The sequence below is a fragment of the Rhizophagus irregularis genome, chromosome 4 (genome assembly GCF_026210795.1).
Source record: "Rhizophagus irregularis chromosome 4, complete sequence".
NCBI classification, from domain to species: domain Eukaryota; kingdom Fungi; phylum Glomeromycota; class Glomeromycetes; order Glomerales; family Glomeraceae; genus Rhizophagus; species Rhizophagus irregularis.
In genome coordinates, this window is record NC_089432.1 from 1,424,749 (window position 1) to 1,444,921 (window position 20,173).

A 20,173-nucleotide genomic window follows, 5' to 3' on the forward strand; every position below is an offset into this window, starting at 1 on the left:
TTCACACAAATAAATAAAAAAAGACCGTTTACGTTAAAAGTGAAAAAATTATTAATTTATAATTATTGTTTTATTCACTTTTTACACATTTATTTCATTTATTATGATTATTATTATTTCAATTTCGTAAAATTAATAATAGGGTAAAGTTTTTAGTTTATTCCTGGTATTAGGGATTTTTCTTTTTTTTCATTTATATTCTAGGTTTGATAAAGTTTAATTGGTATATAGGGCTGATACGCTGTATTACTTATGATGTGATGATTAATTCAATTAGGTAGTTTTTCCGGTTACACAAACTGCACCATTCTTTCTATTCTTTCTTTAAAAACTCATTTTTGGTTTATACTCTGTTTTTATTTCTCAAAAAAAAAATCATTTATATGGTTTTTTTTTTTGCTAGTCTTTTCTAATTTATGTCAAAAAGAAATATATATTTTTTTTACTGACAACTTTTTTTTAATAGCTTTTTTCTTTATTAACGATTGTTATTTTATTTTATTTTATTTTATTTTTTTTCTTTTTATTTATTACTAACAAATTAAATTTTTTAGCATGGGACAAGATACAAATATTAAAAATGAGAATGATTCCACATCAAATAATGAGGAAGAGCAAGCTTCAAGTTCTGTTATAACAGAAAATGTTGTTGGTAACGATAAAATAATCGATAAGTCCGATGAGTCGATTGATGATGTTCATGATAATTTGTCAGTCGGTATTTCTGGTAACGAGGAACAAAATATTACCTCCAATTTAATTTATAACCCAGTTGAAAAAGAAACAGAAAATCTCGAGACGGGTAAACGAGAAGTGTTCCCATCATCAGATGATGATTATGAACATACTAGTACAAGTCGTATTGATGAGAACTTGTATCAAAAAGTTTTAATTGACCAAGAAGAATCAGACAAAGAAATGGAAATTATTGAAGACCGAAAAGATATAAATGATGATGATGATGATGTATCTAGTGTGACCATTCAAACTTCTCTTCCAAAATCTCAATATACTGAACAACAACGAGAAGATACTTTAGATTATAATAATCAAACTCATACTTCTAATACAGTGGGTTCGGATGATAAAGAACGCACTAAAGAAGAAACTGATATTTCTATTGACAACGATATAATAATCGTTGAATCCGATGATATACAAAATAATTCTACAAATACTGGAGATTATGTTTCAGTCGGTGTTTCTGATAAAGACGATGATGATGATTATAACCCTAGTGTGAATGTTAAAGAAGCGGAGAATGTTGAAAATATCCGCATTAAAGCGAGTCATATTGAATATCGAGACGATCAAAAAGTCATAATTGATCAAGAAAATTCCGATCAAGAGATGGAAATTGTTAAAGATCGAAAAAATTTGTCCGATGAGACCATTCAACAACGAGAAGATACTTTAGATTATGATAATCAAACTCGTACTTCTAATACAGGGGGTTCAGATGATAAAGAACGCACTAAAGAAGAAACTGATATTCTTATTGGTAACGATAAAATCATCATTGAGTCCGATGATATACAAAATATTTCTACAAATACTGGAGATTATGTTTCAGTCGGTATTTCCGATAATGATGATGATGAAAATTATAACCCTAGTGCGAATGTTAAAAAAGCCAAGAATGTTGAAACTCTTAAACGAGAAAGTTCTAGTCATTTCAATGTACCACCAGCAGCTGATCAAAAGGTCTTAGCTGGTCAAGAAAATTCTGATCAAGAGACGGACAATGTTGAAAATCGAAAAGATTTACCCGAACTTTTTGGAGATGATGATTCAATCAATCAAACTGTGACCGTTCAGACTTCTTCTCCTAAATCTCGATATATCCAACATACTTTAGATTATGATAATAATAGGCATGCATCTGAATTATTTAATACAAAGGGATCAACGAGCGAATTTGAAAGCGGTTCAAAAAAATATGACCATGATATAAAAAGTAAAAAGAAATCAAAGAACTATGATGATGATATCAGCGAATTCCCGGACAGGAAAGACAACTTTCCATCTTCAGCGGGATATAATCGTCCAAAGTCTGAACATGATACAAGAAGTAAGAAATCAAAGAAATCAGATACGACCGTAAGCCACGACTACGATGTTGATTATGATGATGATGTCGACGAATTCCCGAACAAAAAAGATGACTTTCCATCTCCAACGGGAAAAAATAATAAGAAAGAAAAGTTTGATTCTCACCATAGAGGAAAAAGTGATGAAATCACCCATCGTCCAAAAAATCAAGATAGTCAAAGTCAGTCTTTGGGTGATTTATCAGATGAAGAAGCTGAAAACCCAATTTCAAAGTCTCGTAGTACTGTGAGAAAACAAGAAAGTGACAATGACGACAACGTTGATTACAGTAGTAATGAAGAAGGTAACATTTCATCTGCAAGGCGTATCAATAAAAAACAGGTAGAATCTCCATATACAAAAAATAAAAATAATCAAAATCTGCCTATGCATGGTGGTATGCAAAAAAAATTGGATAGTGAGAGTGACTCTCAGGATGAGAATGATGATTATGAAGAAGGTTACTCTCCATCTTCAAGTTATGTCAACAAAAAAGAAGTAGAATCATATGAAGAACCAATGAGTGGAACCACTCAATATTCAAATAAAAATAATCAAAATCTGCCTATGCATGGTGGTATGCAAAAAAAATTGGATAGTGAGAGTGACTCTCAGGATGAGAATGATGATTATGAGGGAGATTACTCTCCATCTTCAAGCCATTCCAATAAAAAAGATGCCGAGTCTTATTTTGAGGAACATTCAAAAAATAAAAATGACCAAAATATGCCTATGCGTGGAAAGAAATTAGTTAATACGAGTGACTCTCAGGACGATAACGAAGATCATGAAGAAGGTTACTCTCGTATCAATGAAGATGATGTTGGGACTTATACCGAAGAACCAATAAACGAAACCAATCGACCTAAAACTAATAAAAATCGGTCTACGCAAAGGAAATTAGAAAATGCGACTGACTCTCAGGACGAGGATGAAGAAGGTTACTCTCGTGATGTTGAGCCTGATAACGAAGAACCAATAAACGAAACCAATCGACCTAAAACCAATAAAAATCGGTCTACGCAAAGGAAATTGGAAAATGCGACTGACTCTCAGGACGAGGATGAAGATCATGAAAAAGGTTACTCTCGTATCAATAAAAATGATGTTGGGACTGATACCGAAGAACAAATAAATGAAATCACTGGACCTTTAAACAATAAAAACAATAAAAATCGGTCTACACATGGCGACATGCAAAAGAAATTAAGTAATGTGACTGACTCTCAGGACGAGAATTATGATAATAATATCAGCGACTCCCAGCAAGATGACTTTCAATCTGAGTCTTACGAAGGACCCAGGGATGATACCACTCATTATCCTGAAAACCACAACAGTCAAAGTGATCATAGAGACAGTAATAACAATCGAAAGAAAAAATGGATGCCTAACATGCCTAACGTGCCTAACGTGATTAAAGGATGGATTAATAAGGGTCCAGGAGAGATCAAAGTTACCTTCCATGTTCATTTTCCAGAGGATATTGATGTTGTTGGAAAACCTGTGGTTTTTGGTAATGTAAAAGAACTAGGTAATTGGAAATATCCTAACATAAAATTTCATAAGCAAAATCATACGTATTGGCGATCCGATCCCGTTACTATATCTCTGAGATCTGAAAGAGAAAGCGACGAAATTCAATATAAATATGCTATTTATATAGCTAATTTTTATGGTAATGGAGAAATTGTATGGGAAGGAAATGATGGTCAAGATAATCGCACGTTGAATATCGAGAGGAATAATCAATTTGATATATTTATGAATAATTATCATTATCGATTACAATACATACGTGAATTTGCTTTCGTGGACTATATCTTTAATTCCATTAAAGATAATAACCTTAAGGATAAAGTTATGGAATATCAACATTTATTAAATCTTTACTATGAATCTGTGATCCGCTCGTCAAATTACGAATCCATTGCTAAGCGTATTGGTGATAAATCAAATAGAGACAAGCGTACTGATAATAAATTAAGTAGAGACAAACTACTTTTCTTATGTCTTCTTTTAGGATACTACACTTTAAGGAGGCAAGGTCATTTCCATGAACTAAAAAATTCATTCCCATCTGGAGTGTTACTTAATGCACTTGAAGACTATAAAGATGAAACTTTACCTTCAAACACCAAAGACCAAATGTATAGTGGCATTATGATCTTAATCCAGCACAATGCTGCTCTGATGCAGTTTGATTGGCTCATTATTTTTACAATTGCGTCTGAAGTTGATCCTAATTTTTCTTTCATTGATCGGTTGAAATTTTTAAAGTATACTGATGAGGATTTATCGAAATTTATTCAAGGATTAAAAATGGTCAAACCTTACATGGATGGCATTGAACCCGAAATTTACATTAAACTTGCCAAGGTAAATTTAAATATAATTTTTGTTTTCGAAAATTTACAATTAAAATTAATTTTTTTGATATCTTTTATAGTGGTTAATTCGATTATGTAATGATATGGATTACCTTTTTCCGCTTTGGAATGAAATTCTTTTCCATAACAACAAAATTGATAAAATTATTTTTAAGAGTTTTAATGACCGACTTCGAGAATTTATCTCTCATGATGATGCTGTTGACTTAGAACATCATTTTAAGAGAGTTCCAGCTGATTATCGATTTGATGTGTCTGAAGTTTTCCGATCTCATGCTTTGTTTTTACTTGAAGGTTTGGACAGAAATTGGACAAAGGAAAATATCACTGCTATTACAACACTTCTTCATGATGATAGACTATATTGGACTAGAGAGGATGTTATTTTATCATTAGATTTGGTATCTCAGTCTAGCACTTTAGAATTATTAAACATATTTCCAGAAATTTTAGATGAGTGGTTCCGTAATGATTTTTCTGATAAAGAGAAGAAAATACCAAAAATCTGTATAACTTGGTTTAATAATCTTTTACCCAAACTTGGCACAGGTACAAGCACAAGCAACAAAAAAGACAACAACATTGTGGTTTTAGTATTTTTACAGTTAGAACGCATATACCCCCTACTTGGTCATCGAAAAAATGTTTGGCAAAGTTTGACAACCATTGCTGTAGATAGGGTTAAAGTGTGCTCGGAATCTCGAATATTTGCCGCAACAAAATTTTTAATTCGGATAGAACAACAAGAAATCAAGACGTTGTTTATAGATATGGTTAAAGAAATGCTAAATAAGTCTGTTCAACAAATTAACGATCAACTAGTAAATAAAATATATACAATATGCGATTGCAAAACAAAGATTTTGACGGTTCCAAACTTGTAAGTTCATTTTGTATATCCTTCTTTGTTTCTAGAAAAAAAAATCAACATTTATTTAATTAACTATTTTTATTAAATAATTTATTAGAATAAGCGAAGAAATTTTGTGTCATATCATGAATAGATTGCAAAGTCAATTTACTGCATCAAATCCTTCAGAATTTCATTTAAATATTCTAGGAGCTAGTGAACTTTGGAGAATTATATTATGCGCTACTGGAGATGTTACAAAACTTCATTCCAATCCATTTGTTAAACGTGTTAAAGCATCTATCAATGAACTCGGTGGATTACTCCGTGAAAAGACGGTTGACATACAATTATTGCAACAGCTCTTGGAATGTAAAAATGAAAGATTATTTCAACATTTTGGTGCCGCTGTTTCCAAAAAGAAAAATATAGGTGATGTGATTGTTTCGCGAGACGAAATCGCGGAACTTAGAAAGCTTTGTAACAACTTTCAAACTCAACTTGATGTCCTTTTTAAGTTTTATACCGACTTTTGTCCAGCTTCCCAAGTAGAAGATGCGGATGATTACATCCAAGATGTAAAACAACATATGCCAAATTCAAATAAAGTGATGTTGAAAGAGGCAATGTCACCAGATTATTGGGCTTTTCATGGAAAAACTTTGGAGAGTGCAAGGCGTTGCTACAAATATAATCAATCTCGATCTTTTCGAAATATCTTTGAAGTTTGTATCCGGGAAGATACTGCTGCCACAAAAGTGGAATATATAGCGCAAAGATTGATACCGGTAGTTTTTGAAAGATATAATACTGTTTGTAAACAACTTAAGGAATGGGACAAACTTAAAGTTTCAGATGTGGCTTTGTTTTGTGAAAATGTTACAAATATTAATGCGGAACTTGATTTAATAGATGGATATAAAGGTCACAAGAGTAACAAATTCGTACAAACCCTTGAGTATATTTCAAGGATTCCTCACTGGATTGAACGACTCAAAGAATTAGAAACAGTTTTACAACTTTTTAATATAGCACGTAATAAAGATGATTGGCTAAAAGAATCGATTGACTCTTTAAAAGGCGACTCCTTAAAAGACGATTCTTTAAAAGGCGATTTTTTAAAAAACAATTCTATGAAACTTAGTCAAATAATTAGTTTTTTCGCTAACCTTGATAAAAATCTTTACAATGTTAATGATGAATGTTGGAAATTAATAAAAGAGTTATCAAATGCAGATGATTTTATAAACTTTTTAAAAGAAATTGCTGAGCATGATATCAAAAATTTGATTAATGGTGTGGATGACCATTCGGATGAAAGATTGATTCAAGAGGATACTGTTTCATCGCTTATTCAAGTAAAGCGATTTTTATTACCTTTTATGAATAATAATGAAAGGGAAACTATTAAAAGCTTTTTAGTTTCGTTATCAAATGTTATAGACGAGAATCCTACTTTAGGGAAAAAGATTGCCTTATGTAACAGTTGCAATATGGCATTACGAAATATGTATCAGAGCATTGAAAATCGTGGTGAAGCTACTAAAGAAAAAATTAAGAATGCCGTACAAAATGGATCTTACACCTTTGGACGGGATGAAAAAGAAGACAAGTGTTTTGTTTCGTTAAAATATACTTCTAGGACTTCTAAATCAGAAATGATAATGACTTATAATATGAATGAAATCTTGGATTTACGTGGACGGGCTCTTTTGATTGCAAAACCTAAGATAAGCGAAAATGATGTAACTCATGAAAAAGATGAGGAAATGCCAAAAAATATTATAGATGAGTTTGTTGTTCAAGTTGATTTAGCACAAGAAATAATTGATGTGCTGTCCTTGTTAATTCAGTTGGGGCATTTTGATTACAGAAAGTTTGAAAAAGAATTAATAGGAAAAAATAAAAAAGATAGTATGAAAAAGTATTTGGAATTCTTAAGGGGCGAGCTCAAAAATTGGTAAATGATTTTCTTTATATTCATTTCATTCATTTTTCTCGCTTGCAATAAAGACACTAAGGAATTTACAATTTATAGGCAAACTATAGTAGATAATGCACAAGAAGAGTGTTATTATTTAACATTCTTCCCTGCCCGTCATATTTTGGCGTTCTATGATTATTTCACGTCAGAAAAATTAGATGAAGAAAACGAAGAAGAATGCAAAACATTAATTAGATTTGTGAACAGCAAAGCTCAATTACCACCTCGTAAGGACATTAAAGGAATTTCACGTGGATCTAAGGATTATCTTAAAATTCTTTGTGAAATTGGAAATGAATTAGAGAAGATTTTCAGAAATATTCAAAAACAACCTCGTAGACTTAAGGCTGCTGGACAACGCGTAGCATCGGATGTAGTTAAAAGAGGAAAATTATTTATTGCTGCTTGTGCTGACAATACAAAAGTTCCAAACATTATTATGTCATTATATGCTAATCATGGATATTATCCGGAACCGTGGCAACTCCTAATATGTACTTCTTCAACTACGATGGAAGAACTAACAATCTTCATAAAAAGAAGTTACTTTGCATCAGATAATGGCTATGAAGACCACTTATTTTGCATTGCAAATTTAGAATTATTGGACTTTGAATTACAATATGATTTAGTTAATCAAATTAGGTCAATGCAAGAACAGGAGGGCTATCTTTTAGCACTCATTTGTTGCAGAGAGAATGGAATCCATCATCATATTTTAGATCAATTCTCTTCAGATGTTAAGGCAACCAATGGATTAAATAATGATTCCATGAGAGGAATTTATAGGGAATTGTGTCAGAATGTCATACGTGTTTCTTCTGATTTATCAGGACAGGGCAAAACTGAATGGATTAAAGAAGATAGTTTCAAAAAAAAGAAAATTCCACGTAGCTTTTTAATAAGCGATGATATGGAGTTTGGCAGGCTTGTAAGTCAATTCAAAGAATGTAAACTCCGACCTGTAGAAAGTTTACACATAAATATAGTATCAGCTAACTATCCGGGAGACGTCAACATGTTTTTATTTGAATTATTAACTTTGGGTATTGTTTCTACAAATGTTGATATAGCTTGTCTGCCTCCATCAGAAACACCTACACATATATTTATCGAAATAGCTTCAACTACAGAACAGCATTTACTTAATTCTCTTCCTATGACAGGATATTTATTATTCAATCATATGTCTTGGAATATTAAAAGTTTGAAAGCTTCTCAAGAAATTAATAGTCCAATTCAGGTTACTTGTCATTATTTGAATTTATTGGATCGTAATGATATAGATTCAAAAGAAATCCTCTTCCGGACAGATAAAGCAATTAAAGATCCACTACCAGTAGAACGCTGTCAAAATCTTATTGAAAAATATTTCTTTAATAAAGGCAACAAAGATATTTCTTCCTTTAGATTTGTTGAAATATTTATTAATGTACTCGCAGATCAATTAGTTCGATTTTCATCAAGTCAATTTTTCACTGTAGATAATCTCAAATTAATGGTAAAAGAAACTAACATTAGAAAACTTATATTAAGTACCTTATTAGATGTTTCAAAAGATTTTGCAACCAGATCTATTAAAACAAAAGAGGCACAGCTAGAATCTACAAGCGCTATAGATGCCGATGATGAAAACGCTCGTCTTGGTACAATTGTTCAATGGGACGACTCAAATCATCTTATAGTATTTTTCAATTCTCAAACTCCCGATTCAATATCAGCGTTATATCGAGACAGAAATAAAGTTTATGAAAATGTAAAAATTTTATTAAAAAGTCAAGTAATTGGAGATCGAACGAAATGGGTGTTAGATGATTACAATTCGATGACTCCGGAAGCTCTTTTCTTAAAGTTAGAGTATTTGGCACGAAGGTCAACAGAAAAATTGGATCTTCCTGAATATGCTTTATCTGGTGATAACTTAATAAAGATGGCCTTAATTCTTTTAAGAGCACGTGCGAATATTCCAGTGATAGTTTGTGGTGAAGCAGGATGTGGCAAGGTGATTTAATATGTTATTTTTATTATCGATGTTTTTTTCCTAAAAAAAAGATATTTATTAAAATTCTCGTTTCTTTTATAGACAAGTTTGATCGCTTATTTGGCCCTGATGGTTGAAGTTCAATTCCAGGCACTTAACCTTCACGCCGGAATCGATGAAAAAACTATTATGATGTTCATGAATGATTCTTTAGAAAAAGCAGAAAAAGGAGAAATTTGGTTATTCTTTGATGAAATCAATACTTGCAATTATATAGGTTTACTCGCTGATTTAATATCCCATCGAATGCTTAATGGGAAACCAATACACCCAAATATTCGTTTATTCGCTGCTTGCAATCCATACCGTCTTCGTACGAAAGCTCAAAGCCAAGCCGGTTTGACAAATAGAGTTAAAAAATTCGAGGAACAAAGTAAACTTGTTTATCAAGTCAAACCACTTCCTGATCAAATTTTAGATTATGTTTGGGACTACGGTATTCTGAAACCAGAAGATGAATACAGATATATTCAAATAATGGTTGATAAAGAATTAAAAACTTTAGCACATCCTGTATTTGCAGAACTTCTATTTGCTTCTCAAGAATTCATTCGTAATGCTGAGGAACGATATAGTTTGAGCTTACGTGATGTTAAACGAGCTATAAGATTAGTGAAATTCTTTCATAATTCTCTTCAAAATCGTCCGGTTTACAGGAGAGGACATACATATCCACCATCTGGTAATCCAACAATAAAGACCAGGTCTTATGTTCTGGCACTTAGTCTTTGTTATCATTCTCGGTTATATGAACAAGATTTACGTAAACAATATCGACAAGAAATGGAACAAATATTACATGAACATAATCCTTATGTAGGAGAAAATATGTTTGCTAAAATTATTCGTGAAGAACAGGAAGATTATATTAATAGGATGCAATGTCCACCTAATACGGCATATAACGAAGCTTTATTAGAAAATGTTTTGGTTATGATCGTATGCATTTTGACAAAAATCCCTCTGTTCCTTATAGGAGCGCCGGGCTCTTCAAAATCGTTAGCAGTTCGTCTTATAAGCTCAAATTTACGTGGTCCTGATTCAAGTGATAGGTACTTTAGAAAATTAGCACAAGTTTACTTAATTCCACATCAAGGCTCTTCATCTTCAACTTCTGAAGGTATCATAAAAGTTTTTGAGAAGGCAAATAAATTTCAGGAGACAACTTCCAAACAATTTCCTGTTGCTAGTGTTGTTTTACTTGATGAAGGTAATTTTGTTTATTTTCTTATGGTCTTTTTACATTATTAAGTTGTTCACATTATTTATTATTCTTTTTATAGTTGGTTTGGCTGAAACAAGTCCTTTCAATCCATTAAAAGTACTTCACTCTTTGCTTGAACCAAGTTATCCAGATACAGAGCCAACTGTTTCAGTGATAGGGATATCTAACTGGCGCTTAGACAACAGTAAAAGTAGTCGTGCATTACTTGTTCAAAGGTACGATTTTTTTTTACGATTTTTTTTTCAAAAAATTAAATATTAACATACATTTATATAATTTCACAATTTTGTCTTATTTACGATTTTCTTATATCCTCTCTACAGACCACAATTTAATTTGAATGATTTAGTTGATACTGCTGAACGCTTATTAAATGAAAGAGCTATTGCATCTGGTCAGAGAGGCGCCTTAAGACCTTTAGCTAAGGCATATTCAAATTTTGAAAAACATGGCCAATCTTCGTCCAACTTCCACGGTCTTCGTGATTATTATGCACTGGTTAAACGTCTTTCATTAAACGAAATGACTCCGGAGAATATTCAAATGGCATTAGCCCGTAATTTTGGAGGAACAGATAATCATGTCAAATTATGCGATCAATATTTTGGAAATGTTCTAAAAATGTTTAATAACCATAAGCCATGGACATATAAACAAGTTCCAGTCGAACAATTAATTGATACAAACTTAAAAGATTCTGATGCACGACATTTAATGGTTATCGGTAAAAGTGATTCAATTGTAAATTTGTTGACTTATCAGCTAAGAAGTAAAGATCCTGTTGTAATTCTAGGATCACAATTTCCTGATGATCAAGAAGATTATTATTATAGTGTTTTGAGGAGAATCATGGTTAAAATTTAATTTTCAATTCAAAGAGATTTTTTTTTCTAGAATGTTTATTTGTATTAAAAATCATTCTGTCATTTTAGATGTGCGTTGAAGCAGGCAGACCATTGATTTTAACAGATTTAGAAATAATTTATGGTAATTATTTCAATTACTATCATAGATATAATAATCAAGTAAATTTTAAATTTTTTTTTCCTATTCAATAGGGAGTCTTTACGATTTATGGAATCAAAATTATATTGTGGTGGGAAGTAAAGATAATGTAAAATACTTTACGAGAGTTGCACTTGGAGCGTATGCCAATCCTATGCTGTAAGTAAATTTGTGAAATTTATCATTCATATTTTATTATTACAAAAATTTTAAATAATAATAAATTTCTAGTTACGTTTCGCCGAATTTTAAATGTATTCTTGTTATGGATGAGAATAAATTGGCTTTGGCTGATCCTCCACTTCTTAATCGATTTGAAAAACAAAAAATGTCAATTAATGACATACTTGACAATAACCAAGAGTTATTTTATGAAAATTTAAATGATTGGGCAAGAAAATTCTCAACTTTGGTCGACAATAATCAAGCAACTCAATCACGTAATAAGTTTGCCCAGAAAGATCTATTCATTGGATTTGATAAAAATGAAACCTTACAAAGTTTAATTATTGACATTACGAAGAATAATCCCGAAGCAGATGAAGAAGAAATATTAGAAAAATGCAAAGAATGTTTAATTGCAACGGCGACTTCTGATGGTGTTGTGAGAGCTGAGTTATCAGCCTTAGAGCGAGATGAATTTGAAAAATGGAAGCATGTTTATTTCAATCAACAATATCATGATAGTCTTTATGATTACTTTACTGATTACTTTGATAATCAAGAAACGTCATCGGATCCTAATGGACATTTATTAATTATTAACACTTTCTCCAATATCAATACGGATGTTAAATCTTGTTTACAAAAAGTTAATTGTCAAGTAGATAAATTGTCGATTTTCAAGACTGAAGCTCAACTTTCGAATCGGGTAAGTCAAAAGCAATGATTTATTAAGTTAATGCATGATTTCTTGTTACTTATACAATTCTGTATTGTAGGTAAAACACTTTTGGTCTGAAGAATCAAATGATCAAATGCTAATTCTCCAATGCGATGTAACTACTGTTAGTTTTGGGTGTATTAAACTAGCTAAATTTATCATCGAACAATTCCGAAATGAATTTATAGCAAAGAAAGATCAACCTATGAAGCACGCGTGTATCATTCTTCATATTCATCGAGATCAGGAATCCACCTTTTCATCTTTTAATTTCATGTGCGGCTGGAAACAAATAACTATTGAAACATTATCAGGAAGTAACGTTCCTACATCAGGTCTCTTGGATGGGTCTTTATCTCGTATTGTTGATTCTACTTATCCATTTGAAAAAATTTTACAACAAGAACTATTATGGTGTCTATCATGTATGAAATATCCATCGAATGATAAGTCAATCAATCATATTAAGTAAGTAACGCGTAAAGTAATGATTTTTTTGTCTTTCATAAATGTATAGTTTTTTAAAAAAATTTTTTTTGTGAACTTTTTTCTTTAGAACATTAAACGAAAAAATCCTAAAGTATCCAAACTTTATTAAATGTTTGAAAGTAAGAATCCTTGAATGGATCAAACAACAACCTACAAATAATTGGCAATATAAAGTCGCATCAAATAAACAAAATTTATACCCATACCCTTCATTTTCTGCAGCACTACAAACTCACATTAGAACACTGTTTAAGAAACCGATAGCTCAAATTTTATGTGCTTTGGAAAGATTATCAGCAACAAAAACATTTTTCTATATTAACGAACGAGCAAGATCAAAAGGAAACTATGAGAAATTACTTAAGTTTTGGGAACAGGTTTATATGGATAAGAAAATTGTCAACATTGAAAATACGCAAAATCCAAAACCTGATGGATATAATATGCCGGCAGGAAGTTTACTTGATCTTGAATTCCCCTTTTCATTATATTTTATGAACCAAATTAATAGTTTTAAAAGAATTTACGAAGAAGAAATAGCTAAATTACAAGAAGATAATGAGAGAATTGATGAAGAAACCAATGAACTATACGAATACGTGATTGAGGATCATTTGAAAGAATTCAAAGATAATATTCTTACGTCAATACCGCTATTAAAAGAAAAAGATTCTCCATTCGAATGGGAATGGGCTTCCGAACTATATTTCAATGATTTTGTTACTATTATTGCGTCAAAAGATGGTGAAACAAAGAATAAAAAAATGTTAGCGTCAATCTTGAAGTTACTCATCGGTGATAAAGTACGCAAACCAATTTTCCTTCATGCATATTGGTGGAAAAATGGCAACGAAGTTTTGGCTCAATTACAATTGGCTCAAATGTCTCCGATGATAATTAAAAATATCGAAATTCAAGGAAATGTTGCTGTTGGAGGAAATCTTGAAAAACATCTTGTCAAAGAATTGATAAAATTGATGTTGCAGCGAATTTGTGGAAATTTCGAAGGCGCAGGAAATTCTCATTCGATTGATAAATGGCAACATGACGTCACAAAAATATTATCTCTTGTTAGTAAGGTAACGCGAGCAAAGAATTTACCAGATCTTCAATTGTTACGTATTGTAAACGATTTAGTTGCGACAAAGTCCATTCCTTTAGATAGTATTAGAGAAATTGTTCAACTTGGGTTAAGTTCGGATGAACAAGGAGTTCTCTCGGAGAAATTTGTCAGCACCGTACTTGATAAGCTAGATAAATTAGAACAAAATGAGAAGAATATAATTCCAAGAAGATCATTCATCATGAGATGCCTTGCATTGATTCCAATAGAATCAGAAGTTCGATTAAGTTTCTATGAGAAATTATTCTCGAAAGAACCTTTCCCATTAATGGGTGCAATCATCGAAAGAATCTTTCTTAAAGAAGACAAAAAATATGAAGATATATTCTTTTTAGTAATTACAGATTTCGAAGAAGCTTTAATACAATCTCCTCGATTAAATATTATCAATAAATGTTTAGGAGATTTAGATACAAATATGGCTACTTTATGTTGTGATACCATTGAACAGGCCTTTTTCGTGAATGAAGAATTAGAAAATTTAGGGGCTTATATTGGACCGGCTCTTGAATCTTTATATAAACAAGGTATACCATCATTACAAAAAATAACTTCTATTGCTTTACTCAAAGGATTCGTTAGTCGATTCTGGGACAGTTTTCTTAAGAAAGATAATAATGATCCTGACCAAATGGAGGATGATAACGATTTTGATGATAACGATTTTGATAATAACGAATTACTCGATCAAATTAACAATATTTTGACACTCGGTTTTCCTTTGATTCATTCTCTCAAAATTTACTTTTTAAGAGATTTATGTCGAAGAGATTTTTCAATGGATGATATTAGAAGATTCTGTGATGCTCAAAGACAACTTTTACCGTGGCTTGGATCTTTCAATTGGGAAGATATTAAAGAAAATCGATTGTCATTTAATCCATATTGTTATTTACCTGAATATAATGAAGTTGAAAATAGTATTATGAGTTTCTATAGTGTAGGAAATAAGGCACCTTTTCAAAAATTTATCCAAAACATGAATCAAAATATGACTTTAACAGCAAAATTATCTTTAACGGGGCTTTTCTTTGTACGTCTTCATGCTTTGAGAGCTTCAAGAGAATGGCAACATTCAGAAGAGCAAACATCCAAATTCTTGACACGAGAACTTGCTGGAATAAATCTTCCAGATTTACTTAAAACAATTGCAACAAATATCTTATCGAATAAACAACCTCTTCTTAAAATTAATAGCCCGGAAATTAATAATACTGAATTGCTTATAAAATCCGTTATTGCTCATATCATCATATTTCACGCATCGGTTGAACCGAATTCATCTCAATTAGCAATGTATTTACACAAATTACTAGATTGTCAGAACTCGTTTATTTTATCATGTATGTCTGACGTAGAATCAATGGTGTTAAACGCCGTTGCTGCTACTGAAAAAACAAATACAAACAAACTTACAAGATATGTTTGTAAGTGCGGATATAAATATTTCATCGCAAATTGTGGTGGAGCTGTTATTACTAGTAAATGTCCGGAGTGTGGAAATACAATCGGTGGAGCGGGCCATAAACCAGCAGAAGGAAACACTATACTCGATAATAAACCAGTTGCTCAATTATCGGTAAACGATCAAACAGGATACATTGGAGAACTAGCTAATCAAAATTTGTATCACTCCGTCAGATATATGACGCCTACATCATATCGTATTTTACATTTAATTGTTCATGCTCTTATTGGAGCCTCTGCACCTCAAACTGCCCTTGCCTTCCTTCAAAAAAATGATCAAACTGCCACAGATTCTGAAAATTATTGTATGGATCATATTCGAAATGATTGGGAAATGCTGAAAAACCTTCTTAATTGCTCAGATGCGGTATATTTTTTATATTTATATTATTAAATATATATTTTTTTTATCTTATTAAAATAAATTATAAACTAATAACCAATTTTTAATTCTAATCAGAATTTAGCGTTAATGTTCCATTCATTAATTTCTTCGATGATGGAAAAACCATTATCAAATCAACGAGTAACAACATCTGCTGAGCGTGAAAAGTGGGAAACAGAATTCAATAATTATATCACACCGCAAATTAAAAATATAAATGAAACGGCAACTAATTATCGTATGAAATTAAGCGAAGCTCTAAACAAAAATCAAAAAGGTAACTTAATTGAAAGTGAAATCAATCAAACTTTAGTTATGGATCAGCGATATCGAAGTGAAAATTTACCAAACTTGTGGAGAACGATTGGAATGATTGGTTTCGACAGTTTCCGCGCTTATTACATGAGCGATACGACAAGAAATAACGATTATCCATTCCTCTCAGTATTTTTGAAATATTCCCAAGAATTAGAATTACTCAAACATCTTTTACCTATAGTAAAGTTTGTTCAAATTTTGCATTCCAAACTTGGATATCAGTTAGCAAGACAAACTGCAAGAGAAATGACTTTCATGCAATTTATTTATAAAGAATCTAATGGTGGTGATAATGAAGAAATTTTCAATAGCTTGAAAACAGCTTTTGACGACTTTAAACTTGGTTGGAATACAGTTATATCTCTCGTAGATCGGTATCAATGTCATGAACTTCCCGATGATAAGCCAGCCATGAAAGATGACTCACCAGTTGTTCTTGGTTTAGTGGAACAAAAAGATTCAGGAATTTACTTATGCGCAATTTTATACCATTTAGTTAATATACAAAATAAATTCTTACAAGAAGTCATTGAAATTCCACCTGGAACTTGTAAATCTCTCAAATTTTTAGATGAACCGACATTTGATTTTGGATCGTCAACATCAAAAACAAAACCAGAAACACCTAATGGATATTGCCTTCAATCGATGTATCTTGATCAAGTTCGTTCCGTCAATATCATAAATTTTGAGTGGGATGATGAAATTCTTGCATATAGTCAAAGAAATTTAGCAATTGCTAGAGGAGAAGATATTGTTTATGATTTGACAAAAATTGAAGCGGAATTGGCAAGTATTTTAGTATTTGAAAAAGTTTATATAGAAACTCAACCAGATTCACAATTATATCTAGAAGTTTTCCCATATCATTTGGAGTTATTCCAAGGATATATGAGAATTTTAAGTGATATTAAGAATTTAATAACCCAGGAGCCAATTCCAATTGAAAAGGTGAATTTATTAGGATTTTCTAAAAATTCTGGTTTACAACATGCATTGGAACCAGCTCTAGATAACGCGTCAGAAATTTTATCATCATTGGAGATTCTTTTATGTTTCGTCAAACGCACTGCAGTTGGAGATAGAGAAAAATCAATTAAAAATTATGTTTCACAGTGGATGAAATTATCATCATTAAATGAACATGAAAGATTCTCTAAAATGTTAGAAGTGGATTTACGACTTAAACATTTAGTGTCTTTATACGAACTCGTCGAAGAACAAGTTGCCGATGTTAAAATTAAATATATTCATGAAAAATATAAGGAAGAACTTTCAGCAGATATGAGGGCGGCAATAATGAATTCTGTAGATTTTGAACAGCAAACTACAATGAAAAAAGCCATACCAGCAGAAGCGTTCGCTTTAGCTTTAAAACGATTCATGTTACGATTTTTAACTTTAGAAAATCAAAAAGAAAAGGAACCGTTATATCATTATTTACGAGATGATAATACATTAAATTTTTGGCCTTCTACAGTTCCAGAAGAACTTATTGACGAATTATTTCCGGAAAATTTATTAGTGGCTAATACATATGAAGCTTATACATTTACAATGAACATTATTGAGGTAAGAAAACTTAATAATTATATATCTTTTTTTAGTTTTAATTAATAAATATACTTCAAATTTTAGAAAACGAGGGAAAAACAGGCTAAACAGGCCAAGCAGGCAAGGCAGGCTAAACCGGCTAAACCGGCTAATACTAGCAATTCAAATATCGGATCTAAACCTGGCAGAAGAAAGCCTGAGCGACGTGATAAATTTGACCGCATGTAGAAATTCTTATTTATTTATTTTTTTTTTTAAAAAAAAAAAATTTATATATAGTAGTAGCTATTATTATTTTTATTACCGAATTTTAGACCATACCACAAAAATTAGCTTTTTTACAATTATATTTGTTAAGAAATAAATATTAAAATCTTGCCTTTTAAATATGTTATCAATTCGAGAAACCATGAATTCTTTGTTATAAATAGTCGAGTATACGAAAAAGACAATCTCTATATTTGTTTTCTTAATATTCTAGGTCGGATGGCTCGGATCATGTACCAAGAGAAGCTATTGCAAAAGTTGGTTAGATTTATCAGTACTGTACAACGTTTTTAACTTTATTAAGTTCCATAATTATGAAATCGAAAATAAAAATTTTAATATAAATATGAATCACACACATTCCTCAAAACTTGAAAATCTAGCAAATTCATGTAAGTGACATTATGGTTAGGAGTATTTAATAATCCCATATTCCCATTTATTAAGCTTAAGATATTTAAGATTTGGAATTTCACATTATTTGTAGAATTCTAATATACTTATTTTCGGTACGCCGGTACGGCGGTACGGTAATACAAATTAGTAAAAAAAAAAAATTACAATTTTCCGTACTCAGCAGACCTTAAAAATAAATTTTGATTTTCCGTACTAATAATTTTACATTGATCGAATTTGCGAGAATGAATAATATGCTATGAGTATTTTCTCTTTTCTTTCTTGGAGTTGCGCTAGATTGGGGGATAATATATTTTCTTCATTCTTCATTAATTTTGTTATCCCTTGCAAGTTATGATATTTTTAAAATTACTCTAGGAAGAAATAACTTCTGCACAAATGAACAATTGATTACTTCTTTTCTAGCGCGTAGTATGATGGTTGTTGTGGTGGTAAGTTGAAATAAAGAACTAGTAACAGAGAAAATTAAGGGTTGATCTGGCTTTCCTAGAGGGTTAGCTTATGTGCATTGCTTCTATCATAGAATCAAATTAGCGTGTTTCTTAAACAATAATACCATTTAATGTATCCCCATGTATAACTTCATATTTAATACGTTCAAAATACATATACTAAATAATTAATTATCATTTAAAACAATGCTTAAAAATATTTTTTGCATAAGATTATTCGTAAATTTGCATATTTCAGATGTAGTTATTTTTTTGAAAATAAGCAAATAATAAATAGTAATTTATGATAAAAATCCTATATAAATTTTTACATTTTTTTATTATATTTATGAAAGTGAACAGTAAATAAAAAAGAGCATTTTAAACTATGATCAAAAAACAACCATAACATTTCTATTTCTCAATCACAGTTTTAGTGATAAAACTATTATTATAAACTGATTCCCAAAAAATTATTATTATTATTGAATATAAATTTTTTTAAAAAAAATATGGAATGATATTTATTTACAAGGATTAGTTTTACAATTTGATGAATTGAAATTAATACATCAAGATGAATCTAAATCGATTTACACATTGTATAAACAGTGTATAAACTAATTTTAATGTTTAAAATCGTTTAATTATTTAATTTACCAGAAGTGAAAATCTCCTTACATGTTATTAAAAACCTGGACATAAATAAACACTTAGTAAAGCTGACAATTATAATATTGAATTAGGCATATTTTCACTATTAAATTTATTTATAATTTAATACGTTTCTTCTATATATTTGTGTCAAATCTCTTATGCAATCTTCTTTAAAAGTCAAATATTTAATCAATTTTCTTTTAATAACGATAATGTATATATTGATTTACTCGTGAATTTGATCGAGCCAATCATTGATCGGTTCGTGAATCGTGATATACAGGTAAATAAATTTTGCGGTCGAAAAAAAAAAGAGTAAATGTGCTTTTTTTTGTTAAAAAATATTATCATAATTGTAATAAATATATTAAATGAAAATAGTATTTACAATAAATACTGTAAATATATGTTCATTTCTTTCATTTTGATTAATCACATGATCGATTACATGTGATCAATTAAACGTGATCGAGTTTTTGATTGTGATCGTTCGGAATTTTGATCGGGTTTTGAATTGATAATTATTGGCTGATGAAATTGTGTGACCTGATCAACTTTTCGAATTTTCCGAACTTTCCAACAGCTAATACGCGCCC

The 20,173-nt window shown here is 30.8% G+C and overlaps 1 protein-coding gene across 1 annotated transcript; it reads left to right on the forward strand.

Moving 5' to 3' along the window:
• Positions 1-555: 555 nt before the first annotated feature.
• On the forward strand, positions 556-18,190 carry OCT59_023685 (uncharacterized protein; the record flags this gene model as incomplete). The annotated part of the gene is made up of 16 exons (XM_066134884.1): positions 556-3,951; positions 4,372-4,470; positions 4,541-4,556; positions 4,776-5,361; positions 5,450-7,291; positions 7,370-9,317; positions 9,399-10,566; positions 10,640-10,796; positions 10,905-11,433; positions 11,514-11,568; positions 11,640-11,745; positions 11,818-12,457; positions 12,528-12,937; positions 13,026-15,915; positions 16,009-17,823; positions 17,890-18,190. 16 exons carry the CDS (start codon positions 556-558, stop codon positions 18,031-18,033), a joined length of 15,801 nt encoding a protein of 5,266 aa, XP_065990964.1. The 3' UTR covers positions 18,034-18,190.
• Positions 18,191-20,173: the final 1,983 nt, after the last annotated feature.